At 38.0% G+C, this 19,504-nt stretch overlaps 3 protein-coding genes and 1 long non-coding RNA gene across 5 annotated transcripts; 2 read left to right on the top strand and 2 right to left on the bottom strand.

The window, feature by feature from the left end:
- The first annotated feature begins 306 nt into the window (after positions 1-306).
- LOC116298025 (carbamoyl-phosphate synthase [ammonia], mitochondrial) lies at positions 307-18,254 on the top strand. The gene is made up of 13 exons (XM_031706364.2): positions 307-787; positions 8,087-8,196; positions 9,095-9,239; positions 9,536-9,625; positions 10,109-10,165; positions 11,669-11,761; positions 13,088-13,177; positions 14,430-14,558; positions 15,161-15,267; positions 16,331-16,472; positions 16,985-17,062; positions 17,290-17,382; positions 17,796-18,254. Exons 1-13 carry the CDS (start codon positions 638-640, stop codon positions 17,898-17,900), a joined length of 1,389 nt encoding a protein of 462 aa, XP_031562224.2. The 5' UTR covers positions 307-637; the 3' UTR covers positions 17,901-18,254.
- On the top strand, positions 1,254-4,303 carry LOC148907079 (uncharacterized). Its single transcript, XM_089036460.1, has 5 exons — positions 1,254-1,824; positions 1,903-2,228; positions 2,931-3,078; positions 3,182-3,383; positions 3,473-4,303. Exons 1-5 carry the CDS (start codon positions 1,612-1,614, stop codon positions 3,793-3,795), a joined length of 1,212 nt encoding a protein of 403 aa, XP_088892586.1. The 5' UTR covers positions 1,254-1,611; the 3' UTR covers positions 3,796-4,303.
- On the bottom strand, positions 2,052-2,931 carry LOC148907080 (uncharacterized). The gene is made up of 2 exons (XR_016121083.1): positions 2,663-2,931; positions 2,052-2,551 (listed from the first exon to the last, which is right to left on the bottom strand). It is a non-coding gene; the product is annotated as an uncharacterized LOC148907080 (long non-coding RNA).
- LOC148907078 (uncharacterized) lies at positions 4,296-6,916 on the bottom strand. 2 transcript variants are annotated; one of them, XM_089036464.1, is made up of 4 exons: positions 6,708-6,916; positions 6,515-6,627; positions 4,927-5,416; positions 4,296-4,753 (listed from the first exon to the last, which is right to left on the bottom strand). In XM_089036464.1, exons 2-4 carry the CDS (start codon positions 6,599-6,601, stop codon positions 4,296-4,298), a joined length of 1,035 nt encoding a protein of 344 aa, XP_088892590.1. In that variant the 5' UTR covers positions 6,602-6,627; positions 6,708-6,916. The 2 variants fall into 2 exon arrangements, with proteins under 2 accessions (XP_088892590.1, XP_088892589.1); XM_089036463.1 differs by having other exon boundaries at positions 6,515-6,916.
- Positions 18,255-19,504: the final 1,250 nt, after the last annotated feature.

Below are 19,504 nucleotides of genomic sequence, written 5' to 3'. Positions count from 1 at the left end.
CAACACTTTATGCTTTATGTATCCTAAGGGGGGAGGGGTAGTAAGGACATTGAAAAATAGAAAAATAGTCAACTTCTTTGATCCAATAAACCTTGATCTTTAGTTCCCTTCAGTTATACTAAAACAATTACTGTAAAGAAGGAGCTGTTTTTAATTTTGTCCTGTATTTTTTTTCATTTCTGTTAATTAAAGCTTCCCACCAGTACCCCCTCCTCATGGAGCAATGAGCCATCCTACCAAACCTAAACAAAACTATAAAATTTGAATATAACGTCACGTGGCTTTTCCCTTTTTGATCCAGCAATGTTTTGGATGATGAAATAGTTAGCCTAAGGTCTTGGCGAAAGATGAGAAAACTACTTCCGCCTTACAAAGAGCGAAACTCTTGGGTTTAAGCCTTTATTCTTTCCAGCCAAAAAAAAGTGTGAGAGGCTGCTTTTAATACCGTAGAGTTAAGTTCATTTTTGTTTTTGTCTTTTTTGGTCTTTTTTGTAAAGAAAATTTTGCTGTCTTTAATTGACGTGTCACGTAGTATATCGGACTTTGCTAATCATTTAATCAACACTATTGTACAAATAGTAAAACAAATGAGAATTATTTAGATTTTGGTCCTCAAAAACTATCAAAGCGATCAAAAATGGCACAGCTTTTGAAAGCCTCTGGTTTTCTCGGCCGATCAATTGTTCGTACGTTACGCCAAAACGACCTCCTCGTTTACAAAAGGCCGTGTTTGGCTTTCTTCCACACAACACCAAGGGATTCTGCTCACAGTATCGAGCCGAGAAAGGTATTTTTAAACACATCTAAAGCTTATGCTGTTTACTTTACTTATTGATGTTTAAAGAACTGTAAATTCCTTGTTCAAATACCTTTCAGCAAACAGAGGTTATGATAATTTGGTTTGTTTTGCTTTATATGCGTTATTAAGTGCCGGTTTATTATTTGCATAACAAACGTAAAGTCCTTAATGACCTTGAAAATAAACCCTAGAAATAAATTAAATAGCCTTTTTATTGATTATTTCAAAAACTCTTTTTTCAACCCAGCTGTTCAGCTGTCAAATACAATGCGTGTACCTTATGGCCATTTGTCTTTTTGATAAAATTGAATTATCGATTTATTAAATTTGGCCCCAATTTTCGATGTTTTTATTAATTAAAATTAAACTTTGAATTCCATTTTTTCAATGTTCGAGTTGTCGTTTAAATAGTTGAAGAAATTGACAGACACAGAGAGAAAAATCCCACACCTTATGGCCATTTAAGGTTTTAGCAAATTAAATTGTTAACTTTTTAGTTTTTGAATTCATTTTTCATTTTTTGCGCTAAAAAGACTATCGTTCCGATCGATTCCCAATTTTAAAATCCCAAATTTAAACAAAGTTAAATGAAGAGGAATGAAATACTATTTTTCTCCCACGTTAATCTTTGTTGAATGCAGACAACTGCCGGTCATTAAAATGGCGCCAAGTATACACTTCCTGTTTCATTTATCCAATCACAGGCGTAGCATACATAAGCGAGCTACCAAAACGGTATGACCGCAAGAGTACTGTTTTTATAATTTTCCTTTCTGAAAGTACATGACTCCAGGTAGGGGGACATACGTATCATGGAAAGATTTGATCCTGAATTCATCCGAACGCTTGTAGTTGAGGGAAAATCATACAAGGAAATTAGTAAGGTGCTTAACGAATTGCTTCCCAACACGAGGGGATTAAGCGAGCGGTCGGTGCGACGCTTTTGCAATCAAAAGGAGATTCACTACAGATCTGGACTTGGGAAACAGCACCTGAAAGAAGCCGTTTCGGTTGCAATATCAGAGGTATAGTAAATCTAGAACTGTAATATTTCTTTCTCAACTCTTTCGTTTCTAAATTGGCATGTTGAACTTCATTTTTAGTTGGGTCCAACCTATGGAAGGAAAATGCTAAAAGGTTATTTTCAATCAAATGGCGTTCGCGTTAGCCAAAGACGGTTATCGGAAACAGCGAGGGAAATTGCTCCACATTACCACAGAGCTCGAGCTAACGACACAGCAAGATTACGTAATCCTGTTCCATATAAAGCTCTTTATTTTGGACACAAACTACACTGTGACCAGAATGAGAAGCTGGTTGACTATGGAGTGACACACGTGTGTGCTATTGACGGATATTCCCTGATGGTAGTTGGATTTTGCACAATGCCAGTGAAAAACAACAATGCCATCTATGAAAATGTGTACAGGTACTAGTGGTTTACTTGAACATGGTCCTATGGTTTGCAGAATTCTAAATATTTTTTCCTTCAATTCAATTCAATTTATTTACACACTTTAAATAGAAATGAATATAAGAAATCATAATTGTTTATATTTACAAGTATCCTAGATTTTATAGAAAGATATATAAATAAATATTAAATATAAACAGTTATTACAGTGACTGTGCAGTGATGGTTTAAGTAATATAAACTTTCGAGTAAAACCATCACTACTTTCGAGTGCTTCATCATTTTAGATGTGACCTTGTTATGAAGCAATACTTGTTTGAAGATGACGATGTCAAGTCCTATGAAATACAATGGGGTATAATGGTAAATTACGAGTGAACGATGATAATTGATAATCGATTAACATTACAGGAGACTGACTTAACAATGAAAAGAGTCCTGTTACTCACGAATGAGCAAAACAGACAATCCAAGATGGCCGACCTAGCATTCACTGGTCAGCGGTAGCCGAGTCATGGCTGAGCCTAATGACGGCCAGCGGTAATCTATTCAACGTTAAGGGATCCAAGAGGCCCTCACTACATTACTGATACAAATGTAGCCCATGCTATAACGACTTTTAAAAACCCGTCCCAATTCGTATGTGTTTTACGAAATTTCGAATTTTAATGCAATCTATTTATTCTATTCTAATATTTGTTTAACTCCAATCCTTAGGTCTGTCGTAATGAAGTATGGTCTTTGGGATCAACTAAGAACAGATCAAGGGCGCGAATTTTACCTATCGTTGGGGATGCAAGAATTGCTTGCTCCTCTTAGAAATGACCCAACTAAAGATCCACATCGACGAACGACTTCAAAAAAGGTACGAATGCCATCGCTTATAATCTTCAAGAAAATATTATCTAATTTAATACTGTGGACGAATATGATAACTGAAATTAACTCTCAAAATTCTTCCCTGAAAGAATCTTCCAGTTGAAAGATTTTGGAGCGAGGTCAACCAACGAGCTAACTACCCAGTAAAGAGCTGTCTAAACAATATGGTGGAGGCTGGGCAATTGCGAATGGACGATGAGTGCACAAAGTTCTGCGTTTCTACATTTACAACCCACGTGGTTCAAGTTGGAATCAATCGTCTAATTCAGTCATGGAACTGCAGACCTGCAAGTAAGACAGTTGTTTTACGTGGAATTTTAATTTCCCGAAACAATTCTGATGCCATTAAGATTTTTTCATATCTTTTTTGTATAATGAAGGCGGGAAAAGGAAAACACCTATTGAAATGATGAAGGCAAATAATGGAACTGCAAATTTGACAGAAGAACAGGTCCCTGATGGGTTGACTGCAGCACAGATCTATGAAGGTAATGGAGGAAATCTCACAAGATTTGGCAGTTTTGGTCTGGATCCTTTACAAGGAAATCAGGAGCTGTCGACGCAGAGGGAGCAACTGCTTCTCCAAAATATTGCTTCATATGAAGCAATATTTAATCAACTAGTAAATGGAAATCCTTCTTTATTTCAACGAGCTTTAATTTATTATATTACTTTATCACAATCGCTTGCTGCACAAGCATAAGCGTAAACTAGAGAGTTGGATATAATTATCCTAGTCATTATCTTACTGAAAGTCTTAATAGTATTTGAGTTCTACCCACAGTGTGTTACACGTCAATCAAATGACTTATATTGCAATCGAGTTTTTATGACCGTGGTTTTTTAACATAACAAAACACAATAATATGTAGCTTGACCTTTTTTCTTGGTCTTTTCACTTTTCGTGAAAACGGGAAGTTCACCAAAACTCAACTGGCGCCAACTATTTTCCACCTTTAAATGGGTAATAATATAAATTGCTAAGATGTCATTCTTTGTCTTCTGACTTGGCACTCGTTGATGTTGACTAACACTTGTTTTTCTTAATCTTTTAATTTCGTTTTCTTAGCAAAAAAATAAAGTCCACCAAAACTCAACTGGCAGCTATTAGGGCTAAATCACCTAATGGCTAATATGATATGAACAACAAATACTTTTTAGTGGTTATGTTAGCTTATCATTGTGTTCCTTAATAAAAGTTTATTAATAAATAGCTTGTACGATAGTGTCCACACCCCTGAGTTTGACTGGTTTGAAGTCAAACCTTGCTGCTCTGCAGCAAGGGCATCCTCTCTCTTCATCCTCTTCCAGCCACCTATCTAAGCAAGTTGCACATCCAATTACTATTTCACAGCATGATGACACACACGGTGCTTGTGCTGGTGACGACAGACATATCTTGCACTTTAGGAACTGATCAATTGCTGCTTTCATGCCCTCGCCTTTTGACACGGTTAACTGGTGCATTTCATCGAGTTTAACAGACATTCCCTGGACAACTCTTCCAAGCTCAACAATTTGGCTCTTTAGGAAATCTAGGTCATCTTCATTATTATATTCACATTCTTTATGTTTTCTCTTGGGTCTCACAGTCGTGCCTTTTGCTTCCTCTTTTCGTATGGCATAAATTTTTCGGCTTGGAACTTTCCAAAACATTAACCCTTTAAAAAACAGATTAAAAATTTTGGCTTAGCAAAACAATTACAAAGAACACGAAGACACGCAATTCAATATTTGTAAGCTCAAGTATAATATCGTTTTTTCCATATGCATGTAAACTGTATTAGAAATAAAAGTAGCTCGATATCCGATAAACGTTTTCCTGCACTCTTACCTTGGGTCCCAGATGAATCTTTGACAGCTAGCCCGTTGGAAGTTACCAAGACTATATCTGGCTTGTTAAAAGCATCTTTCACGATTGCTGTTATGTGTGGCACATTTGCGGTTGCTTCAGTCAAGGTGACGAATGTTTGGTCTTCTTCGATAAACTCCACCTTTGCTCCGTTATGTGTCATTTTGGCCAGAACGACCTTTAGGGAAAATGATAGATTGCGTTTGGCATGTCCACTACCAGATGCCAGTACTGAAGAAAATGCTGGACTGTAAGAAAGTGCAAGACTGTTGGAGACAGGGGCAGAAGTTGCTGTAACAGGTGATGATGTTGATGACCAAAGTCTAGAGGTGGTACTCGACTGTAGCGGTGAACCCTCAACATCATAGCAATGACCATCCTGTAAACCGGCCAGCTGAAAACTTCCATCTATGTCTGGAATTATTACCAGATCACTAAACTCTTCCTTCAAGTAAACAGTTTCAGGACTGACCTAGAGGGAAAAAGTTATTATCAATTAGCAATGTCAGTCCCACTCACAATAGAACTATAACAATAGAACTGAAAGGGGTCTATTCACTTATTGACAGACGGAGAATGCTGTACGTCGTACATATACAGTTACCAATATAAAATCAATCAATCAATCAACAAACAAATAAAGAAATAAAGAGAAATAAATAATAAATATAAATAAATAAATAATCTATTAATAAATTAATTAATCAATTATTTAAATGAATAAGATAGATAATAAAATTAAATGAATGAATGTATGAATGAATTAGTCAATCAATAAATAAATATGAATGAATGGATAGACAGACCAACGGACAGAAAATCATAAAAGTTAAAGTCGGGCTACAGCGAGAACATTGTTTTGATGTCATTTATCATTCCTTTTCTACAAATGGCAAATATTCACTAAAATTTGTAACACTTTTAAACTGTCACTCGCGATAACCCAATCTCATTGCTCTAAATTGCGCTAAAAAATTACAAAAGGATGGGGTGTGCTGGGCCCTCCTGTCTATGCCCCTAAGCTGTATACTAGTTAGTCGGCCGATGGTGGTGGATGGTGGAGGAATATGTTTGCGCTTTCCATTGGCGCCAAGGGGGGGGGGGGGGGGGGTAATATGAAAAACCCCATGTCTGTTAATCAACATGTCAAAAGTGTAAATTGACAGGATATCGTCGTTTAAAAAATAAACTAAAAATTAAACATCACTGAATAGTTTTCCGTGAGAACATTCCTTTAGAGAGTTAACAAGTTGTTAGCGGATTTAAGTGAACAAGAGGAGAACATGAAATTACTAAACCAACAGTTTTGAATACAGGAATAATTGTTTGTTCAAGTACGGCCAAGTAGGATTAAAATGATTCTCCTAAAAGTGAAAGTACTTTTCTCAGGCTTATGCGTCCTTAAAGTTATCATTTTACCGATCGATCCGAATAGTTTAATCTTAAAATATAAGTATGCCAAATAGACATTAGTTATTCACAAACGTATGGGAACTTATGGCGCATTTCTATAAATGAATAAACATTTTGAGGATAAAGAACTTACACGTATAAAATATAAATAGCTTACCTGAAAAATAAGCTTTATTCTTTCAGTTGTCAGATCTTGCGTTCTAAGACATACTCTTTTCTCGTCTCTGTGTAAGTAAACCGACATCTTCCTGTCAGGGTTCCAGAAAATACCTGAGAAATTTGTTAATTGACAAGTGAGCAATGAAGGAAGCAGTGAAATAATAAAAAAAGTTCGTTCTAAAGCGACCTACCTTCGTAATTTTCTCTTCACGTAAATCTTCTCTTCATGAGATAAGGTCGTACTGACTGGTCTAAAGACCATATGATTATACCAGGTGTGTCAATTGCTGTCAAAAACATCTTAAATGACAGACTTGATTTCTTCACCTTTATTTGCCGAAATAAGCTTTCACAGTGTTGGCTCACATCCAATCGATCATAGGCCGCAAAGCTATCGCTTGATATCACAAACAAAGTTTCTGCACGTGAAAACAAACAACGGCGGGAGCGTCGGGGGGGGGGGGGGGGGTATCTACCGATTAATATTAATTTATATGTCTTTGAAATATAGTTTTTTGCTTTCTGTTTTTGTGTAATTTTCCTGTTAAGCGGAGTAAGCTTTCTTTTGTCTCCTCTTACAGTAAAATCTACAGTCTTGTATTCACTAATACTTTGTCCATTTCAGGCGTGAGAACGCTTGTCTCTGATTGGTGGAATCAGTTCTTTAACTGATTTAGGAACGCAGATTTCATTTGTTTTGATATTTATGTGAAAATCACTAGGTGTTAAGTTTTGCTGGCAATTAGGGGACCGTTGGCTGTACTCCCCAAGGTTTAAGAACAGCCATATCGATCATAGATGCAACGTTAGAGGCAAATACAATGCCCTTCGATCCGAAACATCAACACAGCACTATGCATGTTGACGCCGCGGTGCCTTAGACGCACCTCTTAGGCTTGTTGTTCTACCTTTGTGTCGGCCGCCTGGTTATGAATGCTACGCTTTTGATTGGCTGATATGCATCTGTCTGTATGTGCATCAAAGTTTATCAAGTTGAAAAAATAGTAGTTTCAATTTATGTATTCTACCTCAATTTTTGATTTTGGTTATGTTGAAGCGGGTAAAATGGGAGGGTGATGATCGGAACGATAGTCTTTTTAGCGCAAAAAATGAAAAATGAATTCAAAAACTAAAAAGTTAACAATTTGATTTGCTAAAACCTTAAATGGCCATAAGGTGTGGGATTTTTCTCTCTGTGTCTGTCAATTTCTTCAACTATTTAAACGACAACTCGAACATTGAAAAAATGGAATTCAAAGTTTAATTTTAATTAATAAAAACATCGAAAATTGGGGCCAAATTTAATAAATCGATAATTCAATTTTATCAAAAAGACGAATGGCCATAAGGTACACGCATTAAATACATGCCTTCCAAAAAAATATAAGAAATCTAAAAATGAAATGATGTTGCTTCGATTTTGCCCACGTAGAGCCAGTAGGTTCACATGTACGGCTTGTCGACGGCTTGTGAAGTCATTGAACCGATCAACGCGAAAATAGTCTGCTAGGAGGGTGAGGGGGGGAAGATAAGAGGTTATATATTGTATCTGTATTTGTTGGTTTTTTAGACCCTCAGGGCCTCACTTGTACTAGAGGATGGAACGAATCTTTCAGGTTTTTCATTTGGTCACAGCACTTCTTCTACTGGAGAACTTGTCTTTAATACTGGGTTAGTTGGGTAAGTAGAATGATATATTGTCTGTTTTGTTTTCCCCCATTTTTTTGTTTGGCCTTTTTTGGCATATATCATCATCCTCATCCTCATCCTCATTATTATTATTACTACTATTATTGTTATTATTATTATTGTTATTATTATTATTGGAGATTTGGCCTTTTTTAATCATGGGTGATCCCCATATTACTGTATGGGAGTGAAGTTTGGGGGTAGAAGTATTAAAGAAAGAGCGAGGTCCAATTGAAGCATTCCATGTAAAAGTTTGTAAATTAGTCCTCGGAGTTGGTAAGAATGCATCAAATAATGCATGTATAGGGCCGAGCTGCGAAGATATCCTCTATCTATCGATGCCAAATGTAGGACATTCAATTTTCTAAACAATCTGAGAGAACCCAGAAGTGGCTTCCTCTCTCATGATCTATTCTTAGATTGCTTAGAAAACGAAAATAAGACAGTCTGGTTAAAGAAAATTAAAGATACGATATACAAAGTGGGCCTCGGTGAGGTCTGGATAAATACGTTGGGGACTGGGTCAGGAACCCAAGTCCAGACAAAATTAGAATACTGCAAGACTGTAAAACAAAGGTTAAAAGATATTGAGTTCCAGACATGGCTCAGGGAGGTGTGTGATGATGAAAAGAAAAACGGTCAAAAAAAAAAAAAACTCTGGACATATCTCATCTTTAAATGTAATTATTCCCCTGAAACATATCTCTTCCGCATTCCTAACATCAAGCATAGAAACGCTCTCACACGCCTGAGAATTAGCTGTCATTATCTAGAGATAGAAGTGGGGCATTATAAAAGGCCGTATAGAAACCATATAGACCATAGACGAGGGAGAAATAATGACTCAAAAAAATATTATAATACAAATATTGTGATTTCATTTTCATAGCTACCCTGAAGCACTTACAGACCCAAGCTACAAGGGTCAGATTCTAATGCTGACATACCCTATTATTGGGAATTATGGAGTACCTAATACCACTGAGCTGGATGTGTATGGTTTATTAAAAAATGTCGAGTCTTCGAATATTCAGGTATTTGAAATATTTACAAATCATCCGCTCACTGAGGGAAGGGGAAGGGGGGATTCGGTGTACGACCTCAGATACCCTCCTTTTAAGCTACTCTATATATGTCTATCTACCTGCCTGTCTATCTTTCTGTCTGTCTGTCTGTCCGGGTTATATCTGTCTATCTGTATAGAGTTAACTCTGGTCTTTCTGCCTATCTATCTATGTGTTTCAGTGCATTGCTAATTAAATCATTCAACCTTTGGCTCATAAGCTTTTTAAGTATCAAACTTTGTAAAAAAAATTCTGACATTTTTTAGGTTGCTGGTCTTATAGTACAGGATTATACTCATGGATACAGCCATTGGAATGCTGTAAAATCTCTCTCGCAATGGCTCAAAGAGGACCAGGTTTGTCGTCTAACATCGTTTATTTGCACATGAATGACTGTGCATTGTCACGTGGCTAATCTAGGAAAAGGGTGGCTTTACCCGCCAAATCAGAATTGAGGTTATTAAGCTGAATGATTTAAATGATTTATCAAGCATGTAATGTGAATCTTTTTAAAACGAGAATAAGGTATTTTATTTTACTTCGAGATTGGAGGGCGTGGTCGCCCAATTCTTCCGAGCCAGAGACTCGTGTTAGACGTATTCGAAGTTGCACCCTTTATCCCCTCAAACTATCAATGTTACTTATAAGGGTATTTAAAGCTACAGCTACAAAGAATAGAAAGGAGTCGAAACAGACGAGAGGAATTGAACCGGGATTGAACCGTGGACCGCCAGCTCCAAACTGCGCACTCACCAACTGAGCTACGCCTGCTCTTTGCAAACATGCAACATACACAATGATTAAGGAATTATATGCTGCTTTCATTGGTATTTCAACAGGTACCAGCGCTATACGGCATTGATACAAGAAGATTAACAAAGATAGTGAGAGAAAAGGTCAGTATAAGAAAGCAAGATATTTGATCGAGCATATGAGTGGGATACTACGATACCGAAGGCAAATTCGTAGTCGTACTGTAATCGTACCGTATCTTATCGTATCCCTAACTACATATTGTGATTGGATGAATTAGAGCAGTTTTCGCATGACTGTGAAAAGCTCAGTGCCGTAATCGTGCCGTGCCGTGCAGTGACCGTGATGGTTTCTAGAATTCTAATTGGCTGAATTTTTTCTCGCACAATGTGTTTGGTCTGACAGTGCCGTGACCTTGGCGTGTCCGTGTCCGCGCAGTGTTTATGCCGTGTTCCGAGTATTTGATTGGATACAGAGTAATGTGATTGGTCTGGCGTATCGCTTGCTGTGTCACGACCGTGTTCGTGCTGTGAACTTTTCACTGTCATACGAAAACTGCTCTGCTGGAAGACAATTGGGAGGTATTTCATTGTCATGCCGCAGCGTGTACGTGCTGTAGGTCAGTACCGTTGTTTTCCACTCTTACCAAAACCGCTCTGCGGCATGTCGTACCGTGTACGTGCTGTAGGTCAGTACCGTATGTTTCCTACTCTTACTACTCTTCCCAGTAGACCGAGGTAGTTGTGATTTTTTAATCGCCTTCGTAGCGTCTGTTATGTTATCCGCAAGTACATTTCAAATCCCCCACGTGATGCCAATGTTGTAACACGAAGACAAGTTTTTACACCACGTGATTAAAACTTGACTGAATTTTGATTACGTAGTGTAAAAAACTTGTCCACGTGGTACAACTTACATTGGCATCACGTGGTCGATTTGAAATGTACTTGCGGATAACATAACAGACGCTACGAAGGCGATTAAAAAATCACAACTACCTCGGTCTACTGGGAAGAGTAGTACCAACTAAAACCGCTCTGCGGCATGTCGTAGCGTGTACGTGCTGTAAGCCAGTACCGTTGTTTTCCACTCTTAACGAAACCGCTCTTACGGCATGTTGTACCGTGTACGTGCTGTAAGTCAATACTTAGATCTTATTAACCGAGCGAGGGTCTGTACGGGATAATCTTGACCGAGGTCGGAATGTACAGACCGAGGTCAAGATTATCCCGTACAGACCGACCAGGCTCGGTTGATAAGAGTTTTATTATATGACCACTTTTCATTGAAAAGGACAAAATGTTTTCGCCGTAAGATTAATATGCGATCGGACCGGTTAATACCGGAGAATCTTGACCAGTCCGCGATGCGATCTATCCAATCAGATTGCTCGATTTGCTAGTGTCCAGGCTCTAAGATTCACGGTCATATGATAATACCGCCTATACTATCGTACGCATGCGCTCATATATCAAAACCTCTCTACGGCACCAGTTAAATCAACCCAGGCCCATAGGCTGGTTTTTGAGGCGCGTTGGATGCAAAATCCAAAAAAAATTTTGGTTTCCACTAACAGAATCTGAGTTTTTAATGATCCTTTTTGAGTCATCTTAGTCGAGTATATCCTGCTTCTTGTTTTAACACAGGGAACCCATTTGGCGAAAATTGAGTTTGAGGACCAGCCTGTTGAATTTACAGATCCTAACAAAAGAAATTTGATGGCTGAAGTATCAACAAAGGTATGAAGGGGAGAGGGGAGGGGAGGGTTTGGTTGAAACCACTAAAATGTATGATACTAACTGTGTAAACTGGGCTAACGCCTTTCCAGAAGTGGGAATTTTAAAGATTTTCCGGGAGGCATTGTTACGAACCCAAAAATTGAAGTCACAACTATTAGAGTTAAAGCCAAAACTATGTATCTTAAAGTGTATATGACACGAAAACATTCCATCATTTAAAATGTATAGTTTGTTAGTAATAATAAATATATCGTAACAAAATTTGTTTCAAAAGCTTATTTCTTGAGATATTTGCGAAAGTTAATCCCAATTTGTGACGTCATTTTGTTGACACGTACTCTAGATTCAGTAGTAATGTACTAAATATAAATTGTAATTCATATAAATTAACAACAAAAGACATATTTTAGTCAGCTTCATTTGATAGCTTACGTAGTACTCTTCCAATGTTGGGAAATTGAAAAGTGTACTACTTGAAATTAAGATTCTATATTCAAACATATTTCGTGTATTTGCAACTAAATCTGGAGACTTGTAAACAAAATGACGTCACAACTCGTGCTAAAATTTTTTGAATTTCTAGAGAAATACGTTTTTGGAACAAATTTAACCGTGATATTCTTATTAATGCCAATAAACTACACATTCTTAACATTAAAATTTTTTCGTGTCATATACACTTTAACTATATCTATATCTTAATAATGCCTTATAATCTTTATCTATATCTTTTACTTATTCAGTATTAACGTAACTTTTGTAGAATACCGTGGGAAATTCCCACGGGTTTATAATATATAAAGGGTAGATCTGAAACATGTAAAGTAGATGAAGTAGATGAAAAGCTGATGAGTAATAAAAACAGTTCACCCGGTACCTCTCTCTTGGGCGAATACCGTGTACCGCCGAACTACACGCCTACAGACCTCCCTCCCTCCCTCCCTCCGATCTAGAAAAGTAGATCTACTCTTGTTCTCAAATATCTCTAAAACGGATGTAAGCAAGGGCGGTTCCAGGGGGAAAAAGAGGGGCTGAAGCCCCCTTCCCCTTAACTCAATTAGCCCCCCTCCCCTAAACTCAATTAGCCCCCCCCCCTAAAATTTTGGCTGGATCCGCCCTTGGTAAGTGTACTTGCGTCTGTTTGCATGTATGTTAAACAACAGTATTTGTGAATTGAAATATAGTCACTGCGAACACCCACTATCGAGCATTTCAACAGGTCCCTTTTTGGACCACTTTTATGACCTTACCCTATACGAAGTATTATAACAGATCCTTGGTCGTTATGTTATTGTTTGATTTATTATACTGTTTGTTGTTCAACAGGAAGTCTTGGTGTATGGAAAAGGAAATCCTCACAAAGTCGTGGTAGTTGACTGTGGAATCAAACAGAATATCATAAGAAATCTAGTGACGGTAATGATTGATTGAAACTTTTTAGAGGTGCCGGCGAGGGACTCTGCTTGATTGACTTATGACTAGGGAACAAAAAGGAGTAACCACTAGTCATTCTTATTCACTTGTTGTATTCAACACACCAACACAGTCCCAACCAGTAACCACTAGTCATTCTTATTCACTTGTTGTATTCAACGCACCAACACATCCCCGACTAGTAACCACTAGTCATTCTTATACACTTGTTGTATTCAACACACTAACACAGTCCCAACTAGTAACCACTAGTCATTCCTATTCACTTGTTGTATTCAACACACCAACACAGTCCCGACTAGTAACCACTAGCCATTCTTATTCACTTATTGTATTCAACACGCCAACGCTGTCCCAACTAGTAACCACTAGTCATCAGTATTATGACTATAGTGTGTTCATCTACATACAGATTTGTTATTCTTTTTCCTCATTTAATCCGTCATCATCCTGATTTTCTTTGCATTTCTTTTCTCTGATGCTGAAAAAATATATGCAATGTAACTGAAAGGAAAAAAACTGACTTCCTTTTTGAACTGGGAAAACATTTATTCGAAATGAAGTTAAAGGGTCGATTGGCCTTAACCGGATTTTGTTTTTCATAAAATAACTGTTATAAATCTCGCATTCTGATTGCACACAGCACGCACGCGCCCTTTGCATTTTATAAAAGAAATAAGAAACTTGCTTGCTGTGCTGTGGGCAGTTATAAAGCACTTGGGGATTGGCACAACACTCGAGAGGTGTCGAGAAGCCCTCCTCTACACGTCGTGCTTCTCCTAACACTTCTCTCGTGTTCTATCAACCCCCGCGTGCTTTATAACTGTACACAGCACGTGCGCGTTTTCTATTTCTTCCTTTTCGGGATGCGCAGTGCTTACCAAAACTGTGATGAAAGGGTGCCCACAGCTTTTGATGGGCGGGGATTCAATAGATCTTTTTAACTTGGCTCTTTTCCCATTTTAGAATAAGATTCTTTCTTTGATGGGTATACATATGCATGTCAATAATAGTTCTCATATGCAACCGTTAAACAATTAAATGATACTCTTGGGTTGACACATGCCGGGCAAAGGGACAAAGATCCATTAACGTACATTACTGAGCGTTTAATTTTTGGTTTATCGTCCCGTTAATGATTTTTCTTTTTTTCCCGCAAACCAGAAACAATTTTTTCTAAAAAAATTGCATGTTTTTTTACTGACTGGATTAATATTATCGTACTCCCATCCAGCGAGGTGCAGAGGTTCATCTTGTACCATGGAATTACGACTACAGCCAGTTGGAATACGATGGATTGTTTGTGTCTAACGGCCCTGGTGATCCCGCACTAGCCACGGATGCTATCAACAGCTTAAAAAAGGCATTTATCTATTGTAATGATTTTGATTTGTTATTTATATAGCCCCCTTTTCTACGTACATATTCATGAGGTGGTTAGTATGAAGTGTAGGCACTGAGGGTGGTAACTGCTAGGGTTTCTTTACGTCCTCAGTGGTTCTTTTACGTCCTTTATAAAGTGTGGAGAGATGGGACCGCCATTTAAAGTGGTCATCCAAGCCACTTGAAAGTCTAACCATTTGTAGATGTAATTACGAAGGCAGCACTTTCTCCTCAGTTATTTTAAGACCCTGAGTGTTGATCCGTCTGGTCAAGGCTTGAACCCACGACCTCCCGTACAACATTCCGATGCTCAACCAACTGAGCCAACTGGGTGGCAGCTTAGGTTACATTTAGCTCACACAGCAGATAGTTATTTTAAGACCCTGAGTGCTGGTCCGTCTGGCCAAGGCTTGAACCCACGACCTCCCGCACAACATTCCGATGCTCAACCAACTGAGCCAATTGGGTGGCAGCTTAGGTTACAATTTAGCTCACACAGCAGATAGTTTATGAGTTGAAGGTCATAAAATACAAAAACTAGCAAGTAACTCTAACAGAGCCAATGGTCTTATATTCATATAGGTATTAGACAATGATCGTCCAGAGCCAATATTTGGTATTTGTATGGGAAATCAGTTGGTAGGACTGGCTGCAGGAGCTTCAACATTCAGGTTATCACTAGGACACAGGTCAGTACTTATTATTGGTAAAATGGAAGAGACTCAGGCTGCCGGACGAATTTGTAACTGGTCAAAAATTTGACCTGTACATACCGTTTACACTTAACCGTCTCTTTAAATGTAAAAAAGATACGTTCCGTTTACACTCAACCGGTTCCAAATTTGCACGGCTAGATAGGCTTACGAATTATTTTTCGGATAGCTGAGTCCTGTGTGAATAGAACCCCTAAACGTACAACTTGGTGACCAGTTAAAAATTCGTCCAGTACCGTGTAAACTCAGCCTTATAGGGTGTAGCTATAGCCTGTGTAGAGGCTCTCTGTTTTATTTTGCGAGGAGTTGGGATTGGGGAATAGGAGGGGAGGGGAGGGGAGGGGAAATGCATCGGAGACATTATCTGTAAGATGGGCGAGTAGACGAATTATAGGTGGACATACGACGATGACATAATATTGTGTTGGTTAATTATCATCTACATTGCCAACCAGAAATCTATTGGACAATCAGCAAAACAAAGTGACAAAACCTATCGTTAAAAACAATCGTTATTATTGTATATCACGCACGGAATCATACAATTTGACGACCAAGAGTAGGTTTTTGGTGAACGTCGTTCAAAGTGTTAACAAGACTGTCAGAAAACAAAAAGGTTTTGAGAGCGCATGGAATGTCATGGAAACGCGCGCTAAACACCAATCCAGCATTCATTGTTCTTCCTCCCAGGGTCCCTAGTTACGTCGGACAAGCTGAAATATGTTTTTGAGTACAGCATGAAACAAACACCGATTGCTGAAAATTGTTAATGTCTGTGTTAGAATCAATGTATTCTAAGGTACATTAAGAAAAAAATCGATAAGCACTAATAAATTTTATGAATTCGAGTTTGTTGGCCGGACATTCTGTATTCCATTGGAAAAACTACCCATTGTTTGAGAATCGCCGGAATTGGTCTATTGAGAAAGACCGTAAACTGCTATGTGCTACATTAACATCACAAGGCAATTTTTTATAAACATTTTGTCGATCTATAGCGATTCTAACTAATTTTTGTTGTTTGACGTTTTGTTGTTAGAGGTCACAACCAGCCAGTTATCAATAATCTTAATGGCGAAGCCTTCATCACATCACAGAACCACGGCTATGCTGTAGATGATACGACTCTTCCATCTGATTGGAAGACTTTGTTTTATAATCCCAACGATCTGAGCAATGAGGTACGTCATACATATTTTTAGATGTTTGTGGTACTTTCTTACTTTGATTCCATAGATCTCCATCATATGCGGGTACAATTGTTTGTTGGCAACAAAATCGCGAAAATGTGGCTCGTAATACTACTGACCGTATTATTACTCCGCGCGCATAAAATTTGCCTCATTGCAAAGAGTAGAGAGTTTGTACTTCGCGCAACAATGCAAATTATCCGAAGTATCTCTTCAACTTGCAACGCAACGATATTTTGTGCTACAAGTTGCGCAATTTTGTTGCTGCTCGTATTACCGCAGTTTTAAAAAGTTTTTCCTGCGTCTTTTGGTTTTCGATCATTTTCGCGAAAATCCAGTTCTAATTTCTAACTCTATCTGTCGTTAAGAATGTTTTACCCATGAGCCTCGGACTTGAGAGAACTAATCCCCGCATGATCGATTAACAAAAAACTAAGCACGATATTCCACGCAGCAGAGGAATGTGCAATATTTTTCTTTCCCTTTTTTCTTTTATTTGTCAGGGAATCGTACACAGGAAAAAACCTATCTTTACAGCACAGTTTCACCCAGAACATTGTGGAGGACCAACAGATACTGAGGTATCGGGGTTGATAGAACATAGCTATAGTCTTGAATCAAATGCAGAAACAAATAAAAGAAAGCGAAAGATATGGATTGAAAATAAATGGATAGATGGTGCGCTGGACAAAAGGAAAAATGGAGGGAGAAAAGATCAAGGGGGACTTGAAAGAAGGGTGGGTGGACGGACGGACGGATGGAAACAAGTTACTCATCCAATCCCTATCTGATATTTATTTCCTCGTAGTATTTATTCGATGCCTTCATGAAAATGGTCAAGGATGAAAAATCTTCCATTGAGGTGTTACATCGACCTGTTCATGTCCTTGAAAAAAAGAAGGTATTGCATTTCACTCATATCCTTTAGTATGATACGATAATGAAAACACGTAAGAACACAGGTCTAAAGCAGATTCATGGTTTCCATCCTTGTGAAACTTAAGAGTTTTATCAATATGTTTATCGCTTAGTATGTTTTTGACTTACACTCACTCATTTGTCATTTAGATGTCTTCTTCGGAATAAAAGAGGGTTTAATTGGTGAAAATAAAAAATATCAAGATATTTCCATGTCATTTTGGGGCAACGAGGACATGAGTCTATTAACGGAATGTCATGGAAACGCCTTGATTGACTTCCACCAAAACCTCACTTTATCTTGACGACGGACAATTCCGCGCGTGTTGATGAGAACCAGTGTAATTCTAGCATTCGTTCAGGCTACTAACTTTTTTTGGTCATTTTTCTTTTCAGTTTTCCAAGGTTCTTGTGCTCGGCTCTGGTGGTCTGTCGATTGGTCAGGCAGGAGAGTTTGATTATTCAGGTTCACAAGCTGTCAAAGCTTTGAAGGTGATTTAAGGAACCACAGGGTCGGATCTAGTGAAGGAGTGCAGGGAGAGCACACCCCTCCCCCCAGATAAGCTGATATCTACTTCATTATCGGGGTTTGCGTTTGTAAGCAAAGGGGGCACCCCCTCCTAAAAAAGTCCTTGATGGTGCCCCCACCCCTAGACATAATCCTCCATCCGCCCTTGAGCCCTTTTCCTGAACCACAAGCCAGTTGTTTACCTTGTCGCTTCTAATCGTCCACACAGAAAACTGCCTTCCCCTCCTTAGAGTAGCAGATCACGGCCTTAAAATTTAACACGATACCAAGGCTCTTCAGAATAAGATGTTCACAATTGCATTAAACCTCAAAAGGATCAGGAAATATATCGCTGTAGATTCCGTTATAACGTTTTTGAGCAGAGATTTGACTAGCATTTCTACTAGAATCTTATTATCATTGCCCAAAGGAACTTTGTATATGGTACATTAATTTGTCCTACATAAATGTATTTGGTGATCCTGCACGGGCTTGTAACAAATAGGAAGTAGCATAGACTAAAACATCGCAATCAAGTCTGAATTTTAAGAGCAATTGTCTGTAAGCGTCGGCTGGGCCATGAAGGATAGAAAAATCGAAAATTTTCAAAACTCATTCGAAGAATACCCTCAAAGCCCTTATCACAAAAATATAACTTTTAGTTTCATCCGATCTTTTTTTGGCGAGTTATCGAGCATTTTATGATTTGACGTTCATCGACCGATTTTAACGGCTCGAGAAGGCCGATTTTAAACAGCTCTATACGACAACTAAACAAATACGAAACTTAGTCAGTGCTTGTTTTCTCAATAAAGAATTATGTCTTCGAAGTATTCCAGTCGCTTTATCAAGTATTTCGAAAACTGGAATTTTTTCGGGTTTTTTTTACTTACCCCTCTTTCGACCAACTTTGCCGTAGTCAAAAATTCACATAATTCAAACCCCAAAAAACCCAATTGGTACATGGACTAGCCGGTTGGTTTTATACTCGACAGATAGACTGATATTTCGGCTACAAATTTGTGAAATAAAATTCTTGGGCACTTGAAATCGGAATTTTTAAGAGCGTCGAACGTTTACCCTACTTTCGTAAATATCGTGACCCTTTAACCTTATACATTAACAACATGAAGTCAACAACTTGTCTTTCAAAAATTGCGAACTTAAAAATTTACCGAACAATTTATTGCTTGTAATAAAAAACTAATACAATAGATCATATCTCAAAGTTTTGAAGGGTTTTCGAAGCCAAAAAATTCTGTTATTTTTTTAGGCCAATTCAAACACGATGACATGAACTTCAATCCGGTAAATAAACAAGCATAACAGAAAATAAACTAGCAAAAGCTTTTTACCAAGTTAAAAATGGCCTAAAAGGAGTTGTTAATCAGAAGTCAATAACTAAATCCAGTTAGAAATACCAGATCGCATCAGCGGCTGAAGAATAAGGATTACATCGAATTAATATGAGCAATCTCTGTCTCACTTCTCGAGCTCTATTGTCGGGAAGTCGGACGATCGCAGACGTCGATTACTTTATAATTAATGTCAAAGTGATTCCGACCAAGGGTAAAAGGTTTTTTTTGTAAAAAGAAAA

Source organism: Actinia tenebrosa, unplaced genomic scaffold (genome assembly GCF_029948245.1).
Source record: "Actinia tenebrosa isolate PJP-AT-01 unplaced genomic scaffold, QUT_ActTen_1.0 PGA_scaffold4__44_contigs__length_22323623, whole genome shotgun sequence".
Classification (NCBI taxonomy): domain Eukaryota; kingdom Metazoa; phylum Cnidaria; class Anthozoa; order Actiniaria; family Actiniidae; genus Actinia; species Actinia tenebrosa.
Note: the sequence above shows the minus strand (reverse complement) of the source record. Positions and strands in the feature narration are given on the sequence as shown.